This window comes from Hyla sarda, chromosome 1 (genome assembly GCF_029499605.1).
Source record: "Hyla sarda isolate aHylSar1 chromosome 1, aHylSar1.hap1, whole genome shotgun sequence".
Taxonomy (NCBI): Eukaryota; Metazoa; Chordata; class Amphibia; order Anura; family Hylidae; genus Hyla; species Hyla sarda.
Genome location: NC_079189.1, coordinates 445,362,723 through 445,385,913, shown reverse-complemented (window position 1 = coordinate 445,385,913; position 23,191 = coordinate 445,362,723). Strand labels below are relative to the sequence as shown.

General features: G+C 44.6%; 1 protein-coding gene across 6 annotated transcripts in view; it reads left to right on the top strand.

Moving 5' to 3' along the window:
* Positions 1–4,106: 4,106 nt before the first annotated feature.
* EP400 (E1A binding protein p400) overlaps positions 4,107–23,191 on the top strand; it is a 170,342-nt gene continuing 151,257 nt past the window's right edge. For 4 of the 6 annotated variants that reach the window (XM_056533150.1, XM_056533142.1, XM_056533153.1 and 1 more), the window contains exons 1-2: positions 4,107–4,526; positions 20,560–21,920. In XM_056533150.1, the coding sequence (XP_056389125.1) occupies positions 20,598–21,920 (1,323 nt within the window). In that variant the 5' untranslated portion in view covers positions 4,107–4,526; positions 20,560–20,597. The remainder of the gene's footprint in view (positions 4,527–20,559; positions 21,921–23,191) is intronic. The other 2 variants (XM_056533171.1, XM_056533160.1) reach the window with 1 other exon arrangement.

The following is a 23,191-nucleotide window of genomic DNA, read 5'->3' as shown; positions in this document are numbered from 1 at the left end:
TTATTCCTTTTTTTTTAGTTTTTTCTTCTCTACTTGTCCAGTTTTATCAGCAGTTCTAGCAGTGCCCAGCTGCAATTTAGGGCTCACTGCTTGCACAGTAACTTCTTTCTGAAGTAGCCATCAGGTATAAGACAGGACATGGGGTCCAAGGATTTGTTAAAGATTTTCACTTGCACCCTTCCAAAGAACCAAGATGAAAACTTCAATGTGAACATTACTGCTTGAAATTGTATACATTTGTCTCTCCCATTATGTTTTTTTTATTTTGTAAGAATTTTTCTTTTCTAAAGAAGTATATTGTGTCTGTGAGTTTGTCTGCTTGTCGTGATAAATCTTATTTGTGCAGTAGAAGAACAATGAATTTAAAAGCCGCCTCTGACCTTGGTTAGCTTTAGGGCAGTTTCACTAGAACGTAATGTGGACTCAAGTCTGAGGCTATGTGCACAGAGTATTTTGGCATTTCCAGACATAAAACATATGTTTGACATCTCAAGAAAATCTCCGCCATTTTTTCTTCTGGTGGAAAACATTTTTATTTTTTTTCAAATCAATTGGTGCCTGATAATTAAACAGATTTGTAAATAACTTCTATATAAAAATCTTAATCCTTTAATCCTTCCAGTACTTATCAACTGCTGTATGCACCAGAGATAGTTGTGTAGTTTTTTCCAGTCTGACCACAGTGCTCTCTGCTGACACCTCTGTCCAAGTCAGGAACTGTCCAGAGCAGGAGAGGTTTGCTATGGGGATTTGCTCCTGCTCTGGACAGTTCCTTACATGGACAGAGGTGTCAGCAGAGAGCACTGTGGCCAGACTGGAAAAAACTAAACAACTTCCACTGGAACATACAGCAGCTGATAAGTACTTGGAAGGATTAAGATTTCTTTAATAGAAGTAACTTACAAATCTGTTTAACTTTCTGCCACCAGTTGATTTGAAAACATTTGTTAAACCCCTGTACCCCTTTAAAGTACATTGAACTCCATGGTAGAACACCTGTCAGTTCAATGTTAGGACTGGTAGTACAGTGGTCCCCCGACAAACGATGGCCCCAACATACGATCATTTCAACATACAAGTAGCCTCTCAGAGGCCATCGTATATTGAAGGCAGCATCAAAATACAATGCTTCTGTGTGTCGGGGCCATCGCAAAAACGGCTATCTGGCAACACTGACTGCTTCTGCTGCCGCCGGATACCGTTTATTGTGCCCCGCTGAATGATACTTACATGTCCCCGCCGCTCCAGCCTATCATTTCACCACGCCTCTGCTGCTGCTCTGTCGCCGTCATCCAATAGAGCCGATGTGATGATGGCACCGCAGGGCGGTGGCGACGTAGTGATATGGCAATAGAGCAGTGTTTCCCAAACAGGGTGCCTCCAGATGTTGCAAAACTACAACTCCCAGAATGCCTGGACAGCCAGAGGCTGTCCAGGCATGCTGGGAGTTGTAGTTTTGCACCATCTGGAGGCACTCTGGTTGGGAAACACTGTAATAGAGGAGCGGCGGGTACATGTGAGTCTGATCTATGGTACGAGTCCCTCAACATACCATTGTTTCAGCAAACAATGATCCGTCTGGAACCAATTACCATCATATGTTGAGGGACCACTGTATTACAGACATAGAATTCAGCACCAGGGACTTCTTTTGGGACATTTTACATCTTGAAAAACAGCTGATTTGCACTTGGTCCTCATTTTTGTAGTTTATTTTGGTAAGTAGTAGAAGTGTGTCCAAAACACAGAAATCGATGCAAATCTCCGAATTTTCGTTTTCCTCTATATAGGTTCCAGTTCTGTGTTCGGCTAAGATGCCAAGCTAAATATTTGTGTAAGAAGCCTGTGAGGGATTCAGTGTGTCAGTATGTATTCTCTGTGTAGTGTGCACCATCCTGTTGATAAATGTGGTATTGGACTGTCTGAGTCTGACCACGTCTTTTTCAATTCTTAGAGGTTACAGACACACAGTGGGGCAGGGGCAGTTTTGCCACAAGTAGAGCCAAAAATCCCCCCAGTGTCAAAACATGCAGAAATACAATAATAAATCTACCACACTGTCTTACTTTATTAATATAGGGCAAACATTTTCCACAGGGGGGAACTTATCAATACCTGTGCAGAAAAAATGTTGCCCATAGCAACCAATCAGATTGCTTCTTTTATTTTAACCCCTTAAGGACAATGGAAGTATATTTACGTCCATTGCCTGTTCCCGTTATATGAAGCGCGCTCAGGAGCGGAGCATGCTTCATTCCAGTTGGGTCCCGGTTGCTATCAGCCGCGGCTTATGCCGGACATTGCCGATTCGGCTGATGTCCGGTATTAACCCTTCAGATATGGCGATCAAAGTTGATTGCGGCATCCAAAACAGAAGAAAAGTCACCCTGGCTAGCTCAGCTGAGAGGATGGCAGGATGGCACTTACCTGCCTCCTTGCTGTCCAGTCTGTGCCTCGATATTCCAGTCAGGCTGGAGCAGTCAGGCACCGATAATACTGATCAATGTTATGCTATGGCATAGCATTGTTCAGTGTATGCAATCTAAGGCTTGTATGTAATAGTCCAGAATTGCGTACCCTAAAAAAAAAAAAAAATGACTAAAAAGTGATCAGAAAGTCCCATCAAAACAAAAATGGTACCATTAGGGTATGTTCACACTGAGGAATTGGAGAGGAATTTCCATGAGTAATCTGCTCGCTTTTTCCTCTCCAAATCATTCAGCAGTGAAAACCCCCATAGAGTTGTGCAGAATTTCTGCCCCTCAGTTCACACTGAGGAATTTCCTCAAGCAGAATTCTGACGAGGAAATCTGTTCCGCTTGAAGAAAGAACATGTTCTTTCAGGCGGAATCAGCGTCGTTCTCCCATAGAGATCAATCAGAAGCATTTTCATGCGGAATTGGCGCATGAAAAAAATAAATGAATAGAAATACTTGATATTACTCCTCTGCATAAAACCTGCATTTCCGCGTTGAATTCCACGCAAAATCTCTGTGAATTCTTGTGGAAAAGTAAAAACGACGTATCATCCCTGTACAGTGGTCCCTCAACATACGATGGTAATTCGTTCCAAACGAGCCATCATTTGTCGAATCCATCGTATGTTGAGGGATCCGTACAATGTAAAGTATAGGAAGCTGTACTCACCTGTCCCCTGCCGCTCCCGATGGTGACCCCAGGCCTCCGCTGGGCTCTCCTGGTCTTCTCCGGTCGTCCGCTGTCTTCCGCAAGGCCTTACTGGGCCTGCGTAGTGACGTCATTACGCCGCTGCATACACCATTCCTATTGGATGACGTGCGCAGCAGCGTATTGATGTCACCGGAGAGGGCCGAGAACGACACCGGAAGACCAGCGCTGGACCCGGAGGGCACCCCGGAGCATCGTGGAGGGGTAAGTAATACTTACCACACGGGGAACATTAAGCTTCTATCCGACAGCAGCTTAAGCATTTTGCGCTGTCGGATAGCAGTTAATGCGATGGCCCCGACATAAAAAAAAGCATCGTATGTCGAAGCTGACATTGACATGTGATGGCCTCTGAGAGGCCATCGTATGTTGATTTTATCATAGGTCGGGGGGGGGGGGTCCACTGTATATGGAAAAATAGTTATAGGGGCAAAAGATGACATTTATGAACATGCTAATTTTTGTACAAAAGTTAAATTTTTAAAATAAGTAAAACAAAATGAAACCTATATAAGTAGGGTATCATTTTAATCGTATGGACCTACAGAATATATAGGTGTCAATTAGAGTTACAGTGATTTGATTCGTCACAAACTTCTCTGCTTGGCAGTTGCTGACTTTATCCTCATAAATGAGTTCAGCCTTCAGGTGCTCCGGTGGCTGGTGACTCTTTCTTAGCACTGTATCCACCTTTATCAGCCCACTGGAGCACCTGAAGGCTGAACTCATTTATGAGGATAAAGTCAGCAACTGCTGAGCCGAGAAGTTCGTGACGAATTGAATCACTGTAACTTCACTCATCTCTAGTGCCAATTTTACCACTGTGTAGAATCAGAAGGCCCCCAGAAAGGGGGGGAATGAAAGACGCAATCTGGTTGCTATGGGCCGCTCCACCACTCTTTTCCTTCATATATCGGCAGAATTAGACTCGGGTTTGTTTGCAGTTACCCTGACCCAGTGTTTCCCATCCAGGGTGCATTCGGCTGTACGGGCTTGCTGGGAGTTGTAGTTTTGCACCAGCTGGAGGCACCCTGGTTCACCGTTGGGAAGATTATTTGTCACGATATGAAATGTTGCTCCATGCTGAGGCGGTACCGCGCCGTGTACGTCCCGCTCGCCCCCGCTCCTGTCAGCTGTTCGGATGCGCGCTGCTGGCCGCCTGCTCTAGCCCACTGGCCGATATCTGTACTTGTCACAGCTCAGCTGATGCCTTTGTCTGCTTAGGGATGTCCTGCGCATGCGTGAAGGGTCCGGCTCGTCTGTCCTCTTCCAGGCCTCCGTAGAGCGCTCTGTTGTCAGGAGAAAGCGGCGCCTGGTGTACATACTGATGGGGGAGACAGGTGAGTTTATTTATCTGAGGAGAAAACGGCCTTTCTGAGCCAGAAGAGGCAATGGAATTTCCGGTCGTGGCCGCTGTCCCTGGTGCTGGGCCTATCAGTGGAAGCAGGCCTGCCCACTCACGTAGCTCCGGGCCTGCACCGCCCCCTCCCGGCCCAACTCCTGCTGTCAGCCCGGAGCCTAGCTGTCACCTGCGTGGATAGGAGGATGCTACACTGCCCGTTATATGGCGTCACCCGACCGGTCCGTTACTGATATCTACCCCGGGAGCTGTCACTCATATACTAGGCTGATGGTGCCTGGGGTCTGTGACGAGAACATCCACAGCATCTCTGTATGTGATGTCACAGCATCCCTGTATGTGATGTCACAGTCACAGCATCCCTGTATGTGATGTCACAGCATCCCTGTATGTGATGTCACAGCCTCACAGCATCCCTGTATGTGATGTCACAGTCACAGCATCCCTGTATGTGATGTCACAGCATCCCTGTATGTGATGTCACAGCCTCACAGCATCCCTGTATGTGATGTCACAGTCACAGCATCCCTGTATGTGATGTCACAGTCACAGCATCCCTGTATGTGATGTCACAGCCTCACAGCATCCCTGTATGTGATGTCACAGTCACAACATCCCTGTATGTGATGTCACAGTCACAGCATCCCTGTATGTGATGTCACAGCCTCACTATATATGATGTCACAGCCTCACAGCATCCCTGTATGTGATGTCACAGTCACAACATCCCTGTATGTGATGTCACAGTCACAGCATCCCTGTATGTGATGTCACAGCCTCACTATATATGATGTCACAGCCTCACAGCATCCCTGTATGTGATGTCACAGTCACAGCATCCCTGTATGTGATGTCACAATCACAGCATCCCTATATGTGATGTCACAGCCTCACAGCATCCCTGTATATGTCACAGCATCCCTGTATGTGATGTCACAGCCACAGCATCCCTGTATGTGATGTCACAGCATCCCTGTATGTGATGTCACAGCATCCCTGTATGTGATGTCACAGCATCCCTGTATGTGATGTCACAGCATCCCTGTATGTGATGTCACAATCACAGCATCCCTGTATGTGATGTCACAGCCTCACAGCATCCCTGTATATGATGTCACAACATCCCTGTATGTGATGTCACAGCCACAGCATCCCTGTATGTGATGTCACAGCATCCCTGTATGTGATGTCACAGCATCCCTGTATGTGATGTCACAGCCTCACAGCATCCCTGTATGTGATGTCACAGCATCCCTGTATGTGATGTCACAGCCTCACAGCATCCCTGTATGTGATGTCACAGCATCCCTGTATGTGATGTCACAGCATCCCTGTATGTGATGTCACAGCATCCCTGTATGTGATGTCACAGCCTCACAGCATCCCTGTATGTGATGTCACAGCATCCCTGTATGTGATGTCACAGCCTCACAGCATCCCTGTATGTGATGTCACAGCCTCACAGCATCCCTGTATGTGATGTCACAGCCTCACAGCATCCCTGTATGTGATGTCACAGCATCCCTGTATGTGATGTCACAGTCACAGCATCCCTGTATGTGATGTCACAGCCTCACAGCATCCCTGTATGTGATGTCACAGCATCCCTGTATGTGATGTCACAGTCACAGCATCCCTGTATGTGATGTCACAGCCTCACAGCATCCCTGTATGTGATGTCACAGCATCCCTGTATGTGATGTCACAGCCTCACTATATATGATGTCACAGCCTCACAGCATCCCTGTATGTGATGTCACAGTCACAACATCCCTGTATGTGATGTCACAGTCACAGCATCCCTGTATGTGATGTCACAGCCTCACTATATATGATGTCACAGCCTCACAGCATCCCTGTATGTGATGTCACAGTCACAACATCCCTGTATGTGATGTCACAGTCACAGCATCCCTGTATGTGATGTCACAGCCTCACTATATATGATGTCACAGCCTCACAGCATCCCTGTATGTGATGTCACAGTCACAGCATCCCTGTATGTGATGTCACAATCACAGCATCCCTATATGTGATGTCACAGCCTCACAGCATCCCTGTATGTGATGTCACAGTCACAACATCCCTGTATGTGATGTCACAGTCACAGCATCCCTGTATGTGATGTCACAGCCTCACTATATATGATGTCACAGCCTCACAGCATCCCTGTATGTGATGTCACAGTCACAGCATCCCTGTATGTGATGTCACAATCACAGCATCCCTATATGTGATGTCACAGCCTCACAGCATCCCTGTATATGTCACAGCATCCCTGTATGTGATGTCACAGCCACAGCATCCCTGTATGTGATGTCACAGCATCCCTGTATGTGATGTCACAGCATCCCTGTATGTGATGTCACAGCATCCCTGTATGTGATGTCACAATCACAGCATCCCTGTATGTGATGTCACAGCCTCACAGCATCCCTGTATATGATGTCACAGCATCCCTGTATGTGATGTCACAGCCACAGCATCCCTGTATGTGATGTCACAGCATCCCTGTATGTGATGTCACAGCATCCCTGTATGTGATGTCACAGCCTCACAGCATCCCTGTATGTGATGTCACAGCATCCCTGTATGTGATGTCACAGCCTCACAGCATCCCTGTATGTGATGTCACAGCATCCCTGTATGTGATGTCACAGCCTCACAGCATCCCTGTATGTGATGTCACAGCCACAGCATCCCTGTATGTGATGTCACAGCCACAGCATCCCTGTATGTGATGTCACAGCATCCCTGTATGTGATGTCACAGCATCCCTGTATGTGATGTCACAGCCACAGCATCCCTGTATGTGATGTCACAGCCACAGCATCCCTGTATGTGATGTCACAGCCACAGCATCCCTGTATGTGATGTCACAGCATCCCTGTATGTGATGTCAGAGCCACAGCATCCCTGTATGTGATGTCACAGCCACAGCATCCCTGTATGTGATGTCACAGCATCCCTGTATGTGATGTCACAGCCTCACTATATGATGTCACAGCATCCCTGTATGTGATGTCACAGCCTCACTATATATGATGTCACAGCATCCCTGTATGTGATGTCACAGCCTCACTATATGATGTCACAGCATCCCTGTATGTGATGTCACAGCCTCCCTATATATGATGTCACAGCATCCCTGTATGTGATGTCACAGCCTCACTATATATGATGTCACAGCATCCCTGTATGTGATGTCACAGCCTCACTATATATGATGTCACAGCATCCCTGTATGTGATGTCACAGCCTCACTATATATGATGTCACAGCATCCCTGTATGTGATGTCACAACCTCACTATATATGATGTCACAGCATCCCTGTATGTGATGTCACAGCATCCCTGTATGTGATGTCACAGCCTCACTGTATGTGATGTCACAGCCTCACTATATATGATGTCACAGCATCCCTGTATGTGATGTCACAGCCTCACTATATATGATGTCACAGCATCCCTGTATGTGATGTCACAGCCTCACTATATATAATGTCACAGCATCCCTGTATGTGATGTCACAGCCTCACTATATATGATGTCACAGTCTTTCAGCCTAATTGCATATGTCATCCTCCAGCCTTACTGCATGTGATGTCACAGTCCTCCAGTCTTACTGCATGTGATGTCACAGTCCTCCAGCCTCACTATATAGGATGTCACAGTCCTCCAGCCTCACTATATATGATGTCACAGTCCTACAGCCTCACTATATAGGATGTCACAGTCCTCCAGCCTCACTATATACGATGTCACAGTCCTCCAGCCTCACTATATACGATGTCACAGTCCTACAGCCTCACTATATAGGATGTCACAGACCTCCAGCCTCACTATATAGGATGTCACAGTCCTCCAGCCTCACTATATAGGATGTCACAGTCCTCCAGCCTCACTATATAGGATGTCACAGTCCTCCAGCCTCACTATATAGGATGTCACAGTCCTCCAGCCTCACTATATACGATGTCACAGTCCACCAGCCTCACTATATATGATGTCACAGCCCCAGATTCACTATATACGATGTCACAGTCCTCCAGCCTCACTATATGGGATATCACAGTCCTCCAGCCTCACTATGTAGGATGTCACAGTCCTCCAGCCTCACTATATAGGATGTCACAGTCCTCCAGCCTCACTTTATAAGATGTGACAGTCCTCCAGCCTCACTATATATGATGTCACAGTCCTACAGCCTCACTATATATAATGTCACAGCCCCAGCCTCACTATATACGATGTCACAGTCCTCCAGCCTCACTATATACAATGTCACAGTCCTCCAGCTTCACTATATATATATAATGTCACAGTCCTCCTGCCACACTTTATAGGATGTCACAGTCCTCCAGCCTCACCATATATAATGTCACAGCCCCAGCTTCACTATATACGATGTCACAGTCCTTCAGCCTCACTATATGTGATGTCACAGTCCCCCAGCCTCACTTCATGTGATGTCACAGTCCTCCAACCTCACTGCATGTGATGTCACAGTCCCTCAGCCTCACTTCATGTGATGTCATAATTCCCCAGCCTTACTATATGTGATGTCACAGTCCCTCAGCCTCACTGCATGTGGTGTCATAATCTCCCAGCCTTACTATATGCGATGTCACAGTCCCCCAGCCTTACTGCATGTGATGTCACAGTCCTCCAGGCTAACTGCATGTGATGACACAGTCCTCCAGCCTCACTGCATGTGATGTCACAGTACTCCAGCCTCACTGCATGTGATGTCACAGTACTCCAGCCTCACTGCATGTGATGTCACAGTCCTCCAGGCTAACTGCATGTTATGTCACAGTCCTCCAGCTTCACTGCATGTGATGTCACAGTCCTCCAGCCTTACTGTATGTGATGTCACAGTCCTCCAGCTTCACTGCATCTGATGCCACAGTCCTCCAGCCTCACTGCATGTGATGTGACAGTCCTCCAGGCTAACTGCATGTGATGTCACAGTCCTCCAGCCTCACTGCATGTGATGTCACAGTCCTCCAGCCTCACTGTATGGGATGTCACAGTCCTCCAGCCTCACTGCATGTGATGTCACAGTCCTCCAGCCTCACTGCATGTGATGTCACAGTCCTCCAGCCTCACTGCATGTAATGACACAGTCCTCTAGGCTAACTGCATGTGATATCATAGTCCCTCAGCCTCACTATATGTGATGATGTCACAGTTTCCAAGCCTTACTATATGTGATGTCACAGTCCACCAGCCTCACTATATGTGATGTCACAGTCCTCATTCCTAGCCTTCTTATATGTGATGTCATAATCACCTCTTATCTTTTGCCTCCCAGCGCCAGCTTCACCAAATGAAATGTCATAGTCACCCTTTATCTCTTTTGTGCCACCCCCAGCCTCCTTATATGTGATGTCACCTTAGCCCTCCTCTCAGTTGTTGTATATGAGGATTTCATCATCATTTCCCATCATCTGTTGTCTTCCATCTTTATGCAGCTTTTTTATATTAATGAAACTCCTATTTTTATATGGAAACATTTACAGTTTCCATGTGGAAAAATATACATAACAAAATTCATCAGGTTTAACGTCCCCCCCATTTTTCTCTTACCTTTGATACGTGCCCTCCCAACATCTGTTTTACCAACATTTTATATATCACCCCCAGTGCTCTGATCATTTTTCAATGGTTGTTCTCTTATGTGTATGGCCACCTATACGTTTCAGTACAAAAAAAGGATTAAAGGAGTTTTCTAGCAAAATATATATATGTATATTGAATTCAGCTAACAATATAGTTAACCCTGCTGTGTGCATCATCCCTTCTTTGTAGCATCACTTTTACGTTATTCCTGTGCTGTGACTTTGTCTGTATGTGAGATTACGTTTTTTTTATACTGATATGTTACAAGATAGATGTGAATATTCCAGTGCTACAGTAATATAGTGCCACAGTCCTAAGGAAACACTAGTTGGCAGTACAGACGAGTAGAACAGAGTAATTCCTGATATAAGGCACAGCTATATGGAGTATAATTGTTATGCTCTTCTAAAGTTTATAGTCTGTTCACAATCTTATAAGCAAAAAAAGAAGAAAGCAGTTTTGTGATGCTCACAACTCCAAACGTAAAACTAATCTATATTTAAGCTGCCTCACTGTGTGCATTATCCCTGTGCTGTAATATCACTGTCCATTATCTAAGTGCTGTGACATCCCTGTCCATTATCTTAGTGCTGTGACATCACTGTGTGCATTATCCCTGTACTGTGACATCACTGTCTATTATCTAAGTGCTGTGACATCACTGTGTGCATTATCCCTGTACTGTGACATCGCTGTGTAAATTTTCCCTGTGCTGTGACATCACTGTCCATTATCTGAGTGCTGTGACATCACTGTGTGCATTATCTCTGTACTGTGACATCGCTGTGTAAATTATCCCTGTGCTGTGACATCACTGTTCATTATCTAAGTGCTGTGACATCACTGTGTGCATTATAAATGTGCTGTAACATCACTGTGTGCATTATCCCTGTACTGTGACATCACTGTCCATTATCTAAGTGCTCGGACATCACTGTGTGTATTATCCCTGTACTGCGAAATCACTGTGTGCATTATCCCTGTACTGTGACATCACTGTGTAAATTATCCCTGTGCTGTGACATCACTGTGTGTATTATCCCTGTACTGTGAAATCACTGTGTGCATTATCCCTGTACTGTAACATCACTGTCCATTATCTAAGTGCTGTGACATCACTGTGTGCATTATCCCTGTACTGTGACATCGCTGTGTAAATTATCCCTGTACTGTGACATCACTGTGTGCATTATCTCTGTACTGTGGCATCGCTGTGTAAATTATCCCTGTGCTGTGACATCACTGTCCATTATCTAAGTGCTGTGACATCACTGTGTGCATTATCCCTGTACTGTGACATCGCTGTGTAAATTATCCCTGTACTGTGACATCACTGTGTGCATTATCTCTGTACTGTGACATCGCTGTGTAAATTATCCCTGTGCTGTGATATCACTGTGTGCATTGTCACTGTACTGTAACATCACTGTCCATTATCTAAGTGCTGTGACATCACTTTGTGCATTATCCCAGTACTGTGACATCACTGTGTGCATTATCCCTGTACTGTGACATCGCTGTGTAAATTATCTCTGTGCTGTGACATCACTGTCCATTATCTAAGTGCTGTGACATCACTGTGTGCATTATCCCTGTACTGTGACATCGCTGTGTAAATTATCCCTATACTGTGACATCACTGTGTGCATTATCTCTGTACTGTGACAACGCTGTGTAAATTATCCCTATACTGTGATATCACTGTGTGCATTGTCCCTGTGCTGTGACATCACTGTCCATTATCTAAGTGCTGTGACATCACTGTGTGCATTATCCCTGTACTGTGACAACGCTGTGTAAATTATCCCTGTGCTGTGACATCACTGTTCATTATCTAAGTGCTGTGACATCACTGTGTGCATTATAAATGTGCTGTAACATCACTGTGTGCATTATCCCTGTACTGTGACATCACTGTCCATTATCTACGTGCTCTGACATCACTGTGTGTATTAACCCTGTACTGTGACATCGCTGTGTAAATTATCCCTATACTGTGATATCACTGTGTGCATTGTCCCTGTGCTGTGACATCACTGTCCATTATCTAAGTGCTGTGACATCACTGTGTGCATTATCCCTGTACTGTGACAACGCTGTGTAAATTATCCCTGTGCTGTGACATCACTGTTCATTATCTAAGTGCTGTGACATCACTGTGTGCATTATAAATGTGCTGTAACATCACTGTGTGCATTATCCCTGTACTGTGACATCACTGTCCATTATCTACGTGCTCTGACATCACTGTGTGTATTAACCCTGTACTGTGAAATCACTGTGTTCATTATCCCTGTACTGTGGCATCGCTGTGTAAATTATCCCTGTGCTGTGACATCACTGTGTGTATTATCCCTGTACTGTAAAATCACTGTCCATTATCTAAGTGCTGTGACATCACTTTGTGTATTATCCCTGTACTGTGACATCACTGTGTGCATTATCCCTGTACTGTGACATCGCTGTGTAAATTATCCCTGTGCTGTGACATCATTGTCCATATCTAAGTGCCGTGACATCACTGTGTGCATTATCCCTGTACTGTGACATCGCTGTGTAAATTATCCCTGTACTGTGACATCACTGTGTGCATTATCTCTGTACTGTGGCATCGCTGTGTAAATTATCCCTGTGCTGTGACATCACTGTCCATTATCTAAGTGCTGTGACATCACTGTGTGCATTATCCCTGTACTGTGACATCGCTGTGTAAATTATCCCTGTACTGTGACATCACTGTGTGCATTATCTCTGTACTGTGACATCGCTGTGTAAATTATCCCTGTGCTGTGATATCACTGTGTGCATTGTCACTGTACTGTAACATCACTGTCCATTATCTAAGTGCTGTGACATCACTTTGTGCATTATCCCAGTACTGTGACATCACTGTGTGCATTATCCCTGTACTGTGACATCGCTGTGTAAATTATCCTTGTGCTGTGACATCACTGTCCATTATCTAAGTGCTGTGACATCACTGTGTGCATTATCCCTGTACTGTGACATCACTGTGTAAATTATCCCTGTGCTGTGACATCACTGTCCATTATCTAAGTTCTGTGACATCACTGTGTGCATTATACATGTGCTGTAACATTACTGTGGGCATTATCCCTGTACTGTGACATCACTGTGTATTATCCCTGTACTGTGACATCACGTGTCCATTATACATGTGCTGTGGCATTACTGTGTGCATTATCCCTGTACTGTCATATCCCTGTGTGCATTATCCATGTACTGTGACATCACTTTGTCCATTATCCCTGTGCTGTGACATCACTCTGTCCATTATACATGTACTGTGACACCGCTGTGTGCATTTTCCTTGCACTGTAATATCCCTGTGTGCATTATCCCTTTACTGGTACATCACTGGTGTTATTATTCCTGTGCTTTAATGTGACTAAGTAAATATATCACTGTGTCCACTAAACCCTGTACTGTGACATCACTGTGTCCATTATCCCTGTACTGTGGCATCACTTTGTCCATTATCCCTGTACTGTGACATCACTGTGTCCATTATCCCTGTACTGTGACATCACTGTGTCCATTATCCCTGTACTGTGACATCACTGTGTCCATTATCCCTGTACTGTGACATCGCTGTGTAAATTATCCTTGTGCTGTGACATCACTCTGTCCATTATACATGTGCTGTGACACCGCTGTGTGCATTTTCCCTCCACTATGATATCCCTGTGTGCATTATCCCTTTACTGTTACATCACTGGTGTTATTATTCCTGTGCTTTGATGTGACTAAGTAAACATATCACTGTGTCCACTAAACCCTGTACTGTGACATCACTGTGTCCATTATCCCTGTACTGTGACCTCACTTTGTCCATTATCCCTGTACTGTGACATCACTGTGTCCATTATCCCTGTACTGTGACATCACTGTTTCCATTATCCATGTACTGTGACATCACTTTGTCCATTATCCCTGTGCTGTGACATCAGTGTGTCCATTTTACATGCGCTGTGACACCACTGTGTGCATTTTCCCTGTACTGTGATATCCCAGTGTCCATTATCCCTGTACTGTGACATCACTGTGTTCATTGTCCCTGTACTGTGACATGAGTGTGCCCATTATACATGCGCTGTGACACCACTGTGTGCATTTTCCCTGTACTGTGATATCCCTGTGTGCATTATCCCTTTACTGTTACATCACTGTTGTTATAATTCCTGTGCTGTAATGTGACTAAGTAAATTCTTCACTAAGCCCTGTACTGTGACATCACTGCGTCCATTATCCCTGTACTGTGACATCACTATGTCAATTATCCATGTGTTCTAAAATCACTGTGTACATTATCCATGTGTTGTAACATCACTGTGTCAGTTATCCCTGTACTGTGACATCACTGCGTCCACTATCCCTGTACTGTGACATCACTATGTCAATTATCCATGTGTTCTAAAATCACTGTGTACATTATCCATGTGTTGTAACATCACTGTGTACATTATCCATGTGTTCTAACATCACTGTGTCCATTATCCATGTGTTGTAACATCACTGTGTCCATTATCAATGTGTTGTAACATCACTGTGTCCATTATCCATGTGTTCTAACATCACTGTGTCCATTATCAATGTGTTCTAACATCACTGTGTCCATTATCAATGTGTTGTAACAGCACTGTGTACATTATCCATGTGTTCTAACATCACTGTGTCCATTATCAATGTGTTGTAACATCACTGTGTCCATTATCCATGTGTTCTAACATCACTGTGTCCATTATCCATGTGTTCTAACATCACTGTGTACATTATCCATGTGTTCTAACATCACTGTGTCCATTATCAATGTGTTGTAACAGCACTGTGTACATTATCCATGTGTTCTAACATCACTGTGTCCATTATCCATGTGTTGTAACATCACTGTGTACATTATCCATGTGTTCTAACATCACTGTGTCCATTATCCATGTGTTCTAACATCACTGTGTCCATTATCCATGTGTTGTAACATCACTGTGTCCATTATCCATGTGTTCTAACATCACTGTGTCCATTATCAATGTGTTGTAACATCACTGTGTCCATTATCAATGTGTTGTAACAGCACTGTGTACATTATCCATGTGTTGTAACATCACTGTGTCAGTTATCCCTGTACTGTGACATCACTGTGTCCACTATCCCTGTACTGTGACATCACTATGTCAATTATTCATGTGTTCTAAAATCACTGTGTACATTATCCATGTGTTGTAACATCACTGTGTACATTATCCATGTGTTCTAACATCACTGTTTCCATTATCCATGTGTTCTAACATCACTGTGTCCATTATCCATGTGTTGTAACATCACTGTGTCCATTATCAATGTGTTGTAACATCACTGTGTCCATTATCCATGTGTTCTAACATCACTGTGTCCATTATCAATGTGTTCTAACATCACTGTGTACATTATCAATGTGTTGTAACAGCACTGTGTACATTATCCATGTGTTCTAACATCACTGTGTCCATTATCAATGTGTTGTAACATCACTGTGTCCATTATCCATGTGTTCTAACATCACTGTGTCCATTATCCATGTGTTCTAACATCACTGTGTACATTATCCATGTGTTCTAACATCACTGTGTCCATTATCAATGTGTTCTAACATCACTGTGTCCATTATCAATGTGTTGTAACATCACTGTGTCCATTATCCATGTGTTCTAACATCACTGTGTCCATTATCCATGTGTTGTAACATCACTGTGTCCATTATCAATGTGTTGTAACATCACTGTGTCCATTATCCATGTGTTCTAACATCACTGTGTCCATTATCAATGTGTTCTAACATCACTGTGTCCATTATCAATGTGTTGTAACATCACTGTGTCCATTATCCATGTGTTCTAACATCACTGTGTCCATTATCCATGTGTTGTAACATCACTGTGTCCATTATCCATGTGTTCTAACATCACTGTGTCCATTATCCATGTGTTGTAACATCACTGTGTCCATTATCCATGTGTTCTAACATCACTGTGTCCATTATCCATGTGTTCTAACATCACTGTGTCCATTATCCATGTGTTCTAACAGCACTGTGTCCATTATCAATGTGTTGTAACATCACTGTGTACATTATCCATGTGTTCTAACATCACTGTGTACATTATCCATGTGTTCTAACATCACTGTGTCCATTATCCATGTGTTCTAACATCACTGTGTCCATTATCAATGTGTTGTAACAGCACTGTGTACATTATCCATGTGTTCTAACATCACTGTGTCCATTATCCATGTGTTCTAACAGCACTGTGTCCATTATCAATGTGTTGTAACATCACTGTGTACATTATCCATGTGTTCTAACATCACTGTGTCCATTATCCATGTGTTCTAACATCACTGTGTCCATTATCAATGTGTTGTAACATCACTGTGTCCATTATCCATGTGTTCTAACATCACTGTGTCCATTATCCATGTGTTGTAACATCACTGTGTCCATTATCAATGTGTTCTAACATCACTGTGTCCATTATCCATGTGTTCTAACATCACTGTGTCCATTATCCATGTGTTCTAACATCACTGTGTCCATTATCCATGTGTTCTAACATCACTGTGTCCATTATCCATGTGTTCTAACATCACTGTGTCCATTATCAATGTGTTGTAACATCACTGTGTCCATTATCCATGTGTTCTAACATCACTGTGTCCATTATCCATGTGTTCTAACATCACTGTGTCCATTATCCATTTGTTCTAACAGCACTGTGTCCATTATCAATGTGTTGTAACATCACTGTGTACATTATCCATGTGTTCTAACAGCACTGTGTCCATTATCAATGTGTTGTAACATCACTGTGTACATTATCCATGTGTTCTAACATCACTGTGTCCATTATCAATGTGTTGTAACATCACTGTGTCCATTATCCATGTGTTGTAACATCACTGTGTCCATTATCCATGTGTTGTAACATCACTGTGTCCATTATCCATGTGTTCTAACATCACTGTGTCCATTATCCATGTGTTGTAACATCACTGTGTCCATTATCAATGTGTTCTAACATCACTGTGTCCATTATCCATGTGTTCTAACATCACTGTGTCCATTATCAATGTGTTCTAACATCACTGTGTCCATTATCCATGTGTTCTAACATCACTGTGTCCATTATCCATGTGTTCTAACATCACTGTGTCCATTATCCATGTGTTGTAACATCACTGTGTCCATTATCAATGTGTTCTAACATCACTGTGTCCATTATCCATGTGTTGTAACATCACTGTGTCCATTATCCCTGTACTGTGACATCACTGTGTCCATTATCCCTGTACTGTGACATCACTGTGTCGATTATCACTGTACTGTGACATCACTGTGTCCATTATCCTGTACTTGTGACATCACTGTGTCCATTATCCCTGTACGGTGACATCACTGTGTCCATTATCCCTGTACTGTGACATCACTGTGTCAATTATCCTGTTTGTCTATTGTCCCTGAAACCTTTTTGAGAATGCATTATGTATGGTGGAACAAAAAATCACACTCTGGGCTGAATAAAGGGGTGGTCTTTTTAAAGAGGTGATCTGTTTGACGGGTTTCACAATAATCACAGTCTTATCACATTCTAAAGTGTTGAATGTGGTCATGCTAGGGGGCCCTATTATGTATACATACACTGTAATGACCCATTTGGAGACCCCTGCTACACTTTTTTTTTGTATATGTTTTCTACATAAATGAGGAAAATCAGTGGTAAAATATTACTTGAAAAAATCAAATGAATAAGATATTTGTTCCAAAAAGAAAAACAAGCAAGACTAAATGTACCACTATTCATTAATGCTCCCAATGGAGTCTCACTGTGCTTAATGGGATCATACAGCAATATAGTCTGCCCCTAAGACATCACCCCAATTATGCCCTTCCTGAAAAGTGCTGCCACACACTGGGACCTGTCCCTCCCTGCCCCTACTTCTCCCTACACTTCTCTTTTGTTGAATAATTGATCAATGAATTCCTTTAGGGGAGACAAACAATAGTGGGGATAAAGCCATGATCTACTGTAGCAACCGATAAGTGTGTCCTAGTACAGCAATAGCCCCACTAAGAATGTACAGTCATGGCCTAAAGTTTTAAGACTGACACAAATTTAGGTTTTCACAAAGTTTGCTGCTTCAGTGTTTTTCGATATGTCAGATGTTTCTATGGTAAACTGAAGTACAGTTGTGAGCATTACTTGAAAGTTTGGGACAAATTGCTCTTGTTGTAGCTAAGAGAAGGCAAAAAAAAGGTTAACATTTATTAACACTGTTCACCATTTTGTAGCAAAATACTAATGTAAAATTCCTTAGATAATGTGTCTGTGTTTCACCACATATATCGTAAATCATACAAATCTCTATGACAGAATTTGCATGTGTCTGGTTTTATTCCGTCTTAAAGTCGGCACTGCATTGAAAAGTAACTTATTCCCTATCCACAGTATAGGGGATATGTGTCAAACCGCTGGGACCTACCACGATCTCTTGAAAGGGCCCCGGGAGAGGAGGGCATGCTGGGGTCGGCACGCTCTCCGTTCATTCTCTATGGGAGCGCCGAAGAGACCTGAGTGCTGTACTCGGGCATCTTCAGCACTCCCATAGAAATTAATGGAGCGAATGCCGACCCCAGCATGCGCTCCTCTCAGAGAGCCGGTGCATTGCCGTAGAATGAGATTTGCCATAGAATGAGATGGTCCGCCTCCATCACATCCTATTGGCTCTCTCTTGTCACGTGACATATTTAAACGTCACGCATCGATACGCACAGTAGTGTCAGTTTGGCTATCACAGGGAGAGGATCTCCTCACCCTGTGATAGCTGAAGCTGCACGGAGCTCTCATGGCCTCTGTGGCCCGACAGAAGTTCACACATGTACGCAGCTCATACGCTGGCTCATATACATTTACTGTTGATCCACAGCGCTATCGGGATCCCGATGCCCGATGGCGCTGTCATCAGTGTGCGTCCCCGCGAGCGCCCCATGCCCGCAGCTGTACTCCCCGTCCCCCGCAGCTCTACTCCCCGTCCCGTTAACGCTCAGGGAGCGGGGAACAGAAAGTAGAGCATCGGGCGCAGGTAAAGTTATTTGGGTAGTGCTGCGCATGCGCAGTACTAGTTTACCTGCGCCCGATGCTCTACTTTCTGTTCCCCGCTCCCTGAGCGTTAACGGGACGGGGAGTAGAGCTTCGGGGGACGGGGAGTACAGCTGCGGACGTGGGGCGCTCGCGGGGACGCACACTGATGACAGCGCCATCGGGCGTAGGAATCCCCATAGCGCTGTGGATCGCTCCCTGAGCGTTCACATGGGACGGGGAGAATAGCTGCGGGGGACGGGGAGTACAGCTGTGGGGGACGGGGAGAAGAGCTGCGGGGGACGAGGAGTACAGCTGCGGGGGACGGGGAGTAGAGATGCGTGGGAAGGGGAGTAGAGATGCGGGGGACGGGGAGTAGAGATGCGGGGGACGGGGAGTAGAGATGCGGGGGACGGGGAGTACAGCTGCGGGGGACGGGGAGTAGAGATACGGGGAGTACAGCTGCGGGGGACGGGGAGTAGAGATGCGAGGGGCGGGGGACGGGGAGTAGAGCTGCGGGCGTGGGGCGCTCGCGGGGATGCACACTGATGACAGCGCCATCGGGCATAGGGATCCCGATAGCGCTGTGGATCAACAGTACATGTAATAATAGAGTAAGTGTATATGAGGCAGCCGTATGAGCTGCGTACATGTGTGAACTTCTGTCGGCCACAGAGGCCATGAGAGCTCCGTGCAGCTTCAGCTATCACAGGGAGAGGAGATCCTCTCCCTGTGATAGCCAAACTGACACTACTGTGCGCATCGATGCGTGATGTTTAAATATGTCACGTGACAAGTGTGAGCCAATAGGATGTGATGGAGGCGGACCATCTCATTCTATGGCAAATCTCATTCTACAGCAATGCACCGGGGCTTGATCATGGGGGCTCCCAGCGATCAGGCGCCACCTTGATCTGTCACTTATCCCCTATCCTGTGGATAGGGGATAAGTTACTTTTTGCTGCAGCATCTCTTTAATTTAGGCTCCCGTTATCTGCCATGGGCACCTGTTATCTGCCACTATACACATTAGATGGTTACCTGGTTCTGCAGAAATCAATGGAATTGGCCAACATGTGTCTGATATGTATGGCTAGCTTTAGGTATTTTGTTTAATCAATGTGAACAGAGCTTTACCCTTACCAAGAACCCGTTACCAGTAGTATCTTGTGGAACCTGTGCACATAAAGGACTTTTACCATTGTTTTACTATCTTAGAAACATTTTAACCTTTAATTTACCTGTTTCTGTTTCAGGAAGCCTTTGATATCTGTAAAGGTGAGACAGGACAAAAATGCATCATGGTAACGGGCCCCCCAACACTACACGGCAGCTTCAGCGGTCCAGATCTTTTACTGGCAATGAAGGAGAAGAATCTTCAATGCAAACAAATTTGCCCCAATCACCTGCTCCATCCTTTGCACCACCAGTCAGTTCTCCTGGACCCCAGTCCCCTAGTTATCAAATACAGCAACTCATAATGAGCCGGAATCCAGTGGCTGGTCAGAATGTGAACATTACCCTACAGAATGTAGGGCAAGTGGTAGCAGGAAACCAACAGATAACACTGACTCCACTGCCTATTCCAAATCCTGCCTCTCCTGGGTTCCAGTTTAGTTCCCAGCCAAGGAGATTTGAGCATGGGTCTCCATCCTACATTCAGGTTACGTCCCCAATGTCACAACAGGTACAAACTCAAAGTCCAACACAACCCAATGCTGTGCCAATCCAAGCATTACAAGGTGTCAGAGCAGCAACTGCTGGAGCCAGTTTGGGAATGTGTAGCCAGAGTCCCACACGTGGCTTTGTGGATGCCAGTGTGCTTGTAAGACAGATCAGCTTGAGCCCTTCAAATGGTAGTCACTTTGTGTTTCAAGAGGGATCTGGTCTTGCACAGATAGCACAGGGAGCCACAGCACAGGTGCAACTTCCATCTGGGGCGGCACAGGCCAGCATGAGGGAACGTAGACTGTCACAACCTCATTCTCAAACTGGAGGAACTATCCATCACCTTGGACCCCAAAGTCCTGTGGCAAGTGGAGCAAATATGCAGACATTGACCACACCAAGCCACATAACCACGACCAATTTACCACCACAGATAAGCAGTATTATACAAGGGCAACTCATTCAGCAACAACAGGTTCTCCATGGTCAGCAGCTGGGTAGAACCATTAGTTTTGATAGAACAGCTGGAGGAATGATAGCAGGAGTGACAGGTGCTACATCTTTTGGCATAACAACACCGCCAACCCCAACAAGTCCATCACGAATTTCTGGACCCCAGGGACTCTCTAGTCTTCCACTTACTCCATCGGTGAACACTGTGAAGAAACAAAGTAAAAAACTTGAGGAAATCCCACCAGCGACTGCTGAGGATGCCCAGATGAGGAAACAGTGCTTGGAGCATCATCAAAAAAGTATGAAAACGCTGAAGGAAAACTTTAAGGATTTCCTTATTGAGCTGTTTTTCCTTCAGCACTTTCAAGGGAACATGATGGATTTTTTGGCTTTCAAAAAGAAACCATCAATGGGTCTCCAGGGTTACCTTAGACAAAATGACTTAGACCTAGAAGAGGAAGAAGAGGAAGAACAATCCGAGGTTATCAATGATGAGGTAAGATCTGACTTGTTCCATTGTGATATGCTAAAGGGGATATATATATTGGCATTCTATAGTCATTATGTTCTTCATTTCTTGCCATCTTTCTTATATTAAAATAAACATTTTATGCTTTATCTTAATGCATGTCTTCCACGAATGTTATACAGTACCTAGGTTGTTGTTACTTGTAATTCACATGACACCCTTTTAGGATTTGTCTTTCAGATGGCAAAATCTAGAAGTAAAAGGGGTATTCCTAACTCCAAAACAAGTTGATCAGTGGAGGTCCAACCTCTGAGACCCCCACAGATCCAGAGAATGGAGGAAGATTGTCCCTCAAATGAATGGAGTACACGTGCATGCACAGCCAGTGCCTTAGGCACTGGCTGTGCATGCACGTGTACTCCATTCATTTGAGGGACAATTTTCCTCCATTCTCTGGATCTGTGCGTGTCCCAGCAGTTAGGCCTCTACTGATCAGCTTATTACCCTTTTTTCTGTTGGACCTTCAGCAATCAGCTATAATCTACATGGAAACTCATCAATAAGAGTCTTACTGGCCACACATCCCCCTGTGTAATTCAGAATGTGTGGCTGATAAATGAAGAGGCAATAGACTCCCTAAACAAGTGCTGATCTTCAAAATTGGCGCTCGCATCAACTGCGCATCAGCCGTGCAATAGGGCCTAAGTGTTTGGTTTCTCTGCAGCACCACCACAGGGGAAATGAATCATTACACTGTGCCCATTTATATCATTGAGTTGTCTGTGTAATGGAGGACAGGGCACTTTCTCCAGAGTAACAGGTACTCTTCATAACCACTCTCCAATTTGACCAAGAGATGACGATCAGAGGACCCCCCCCCCTACTTGAAATGACTTCACAATAGGTTTAAGAAAATGGGTTTTCAACCTGAAGAAGCCCTTAATATGATCTTTTGTTAAACATTAAGGGGGAACTCTGGAACATATGTTCTTATCCCCTATCCTGTGGATAGGGGATAAGTGCCTTATCATGGGGGATCCAACCGCTGGGACTCCATGTGATCTCCTGCCTTACCCCAGCTCTCCTCATGCACAAAGCGACCTCCGTTCTATGCACGGATTACTGTCGACCACTGCATGAATGGATAAAGAAACGTTAAAGAATTTGTTGGGATTAACAGTAGGTCCTGCCATTCTGGAAAAATGACCACTTATTAAAGTTGATAAAATGTTTATTTATAACATTGTATAATGGGTAGGACATCCATTAGTGCTTCTTAGTATTGTCCCCATGAAAGG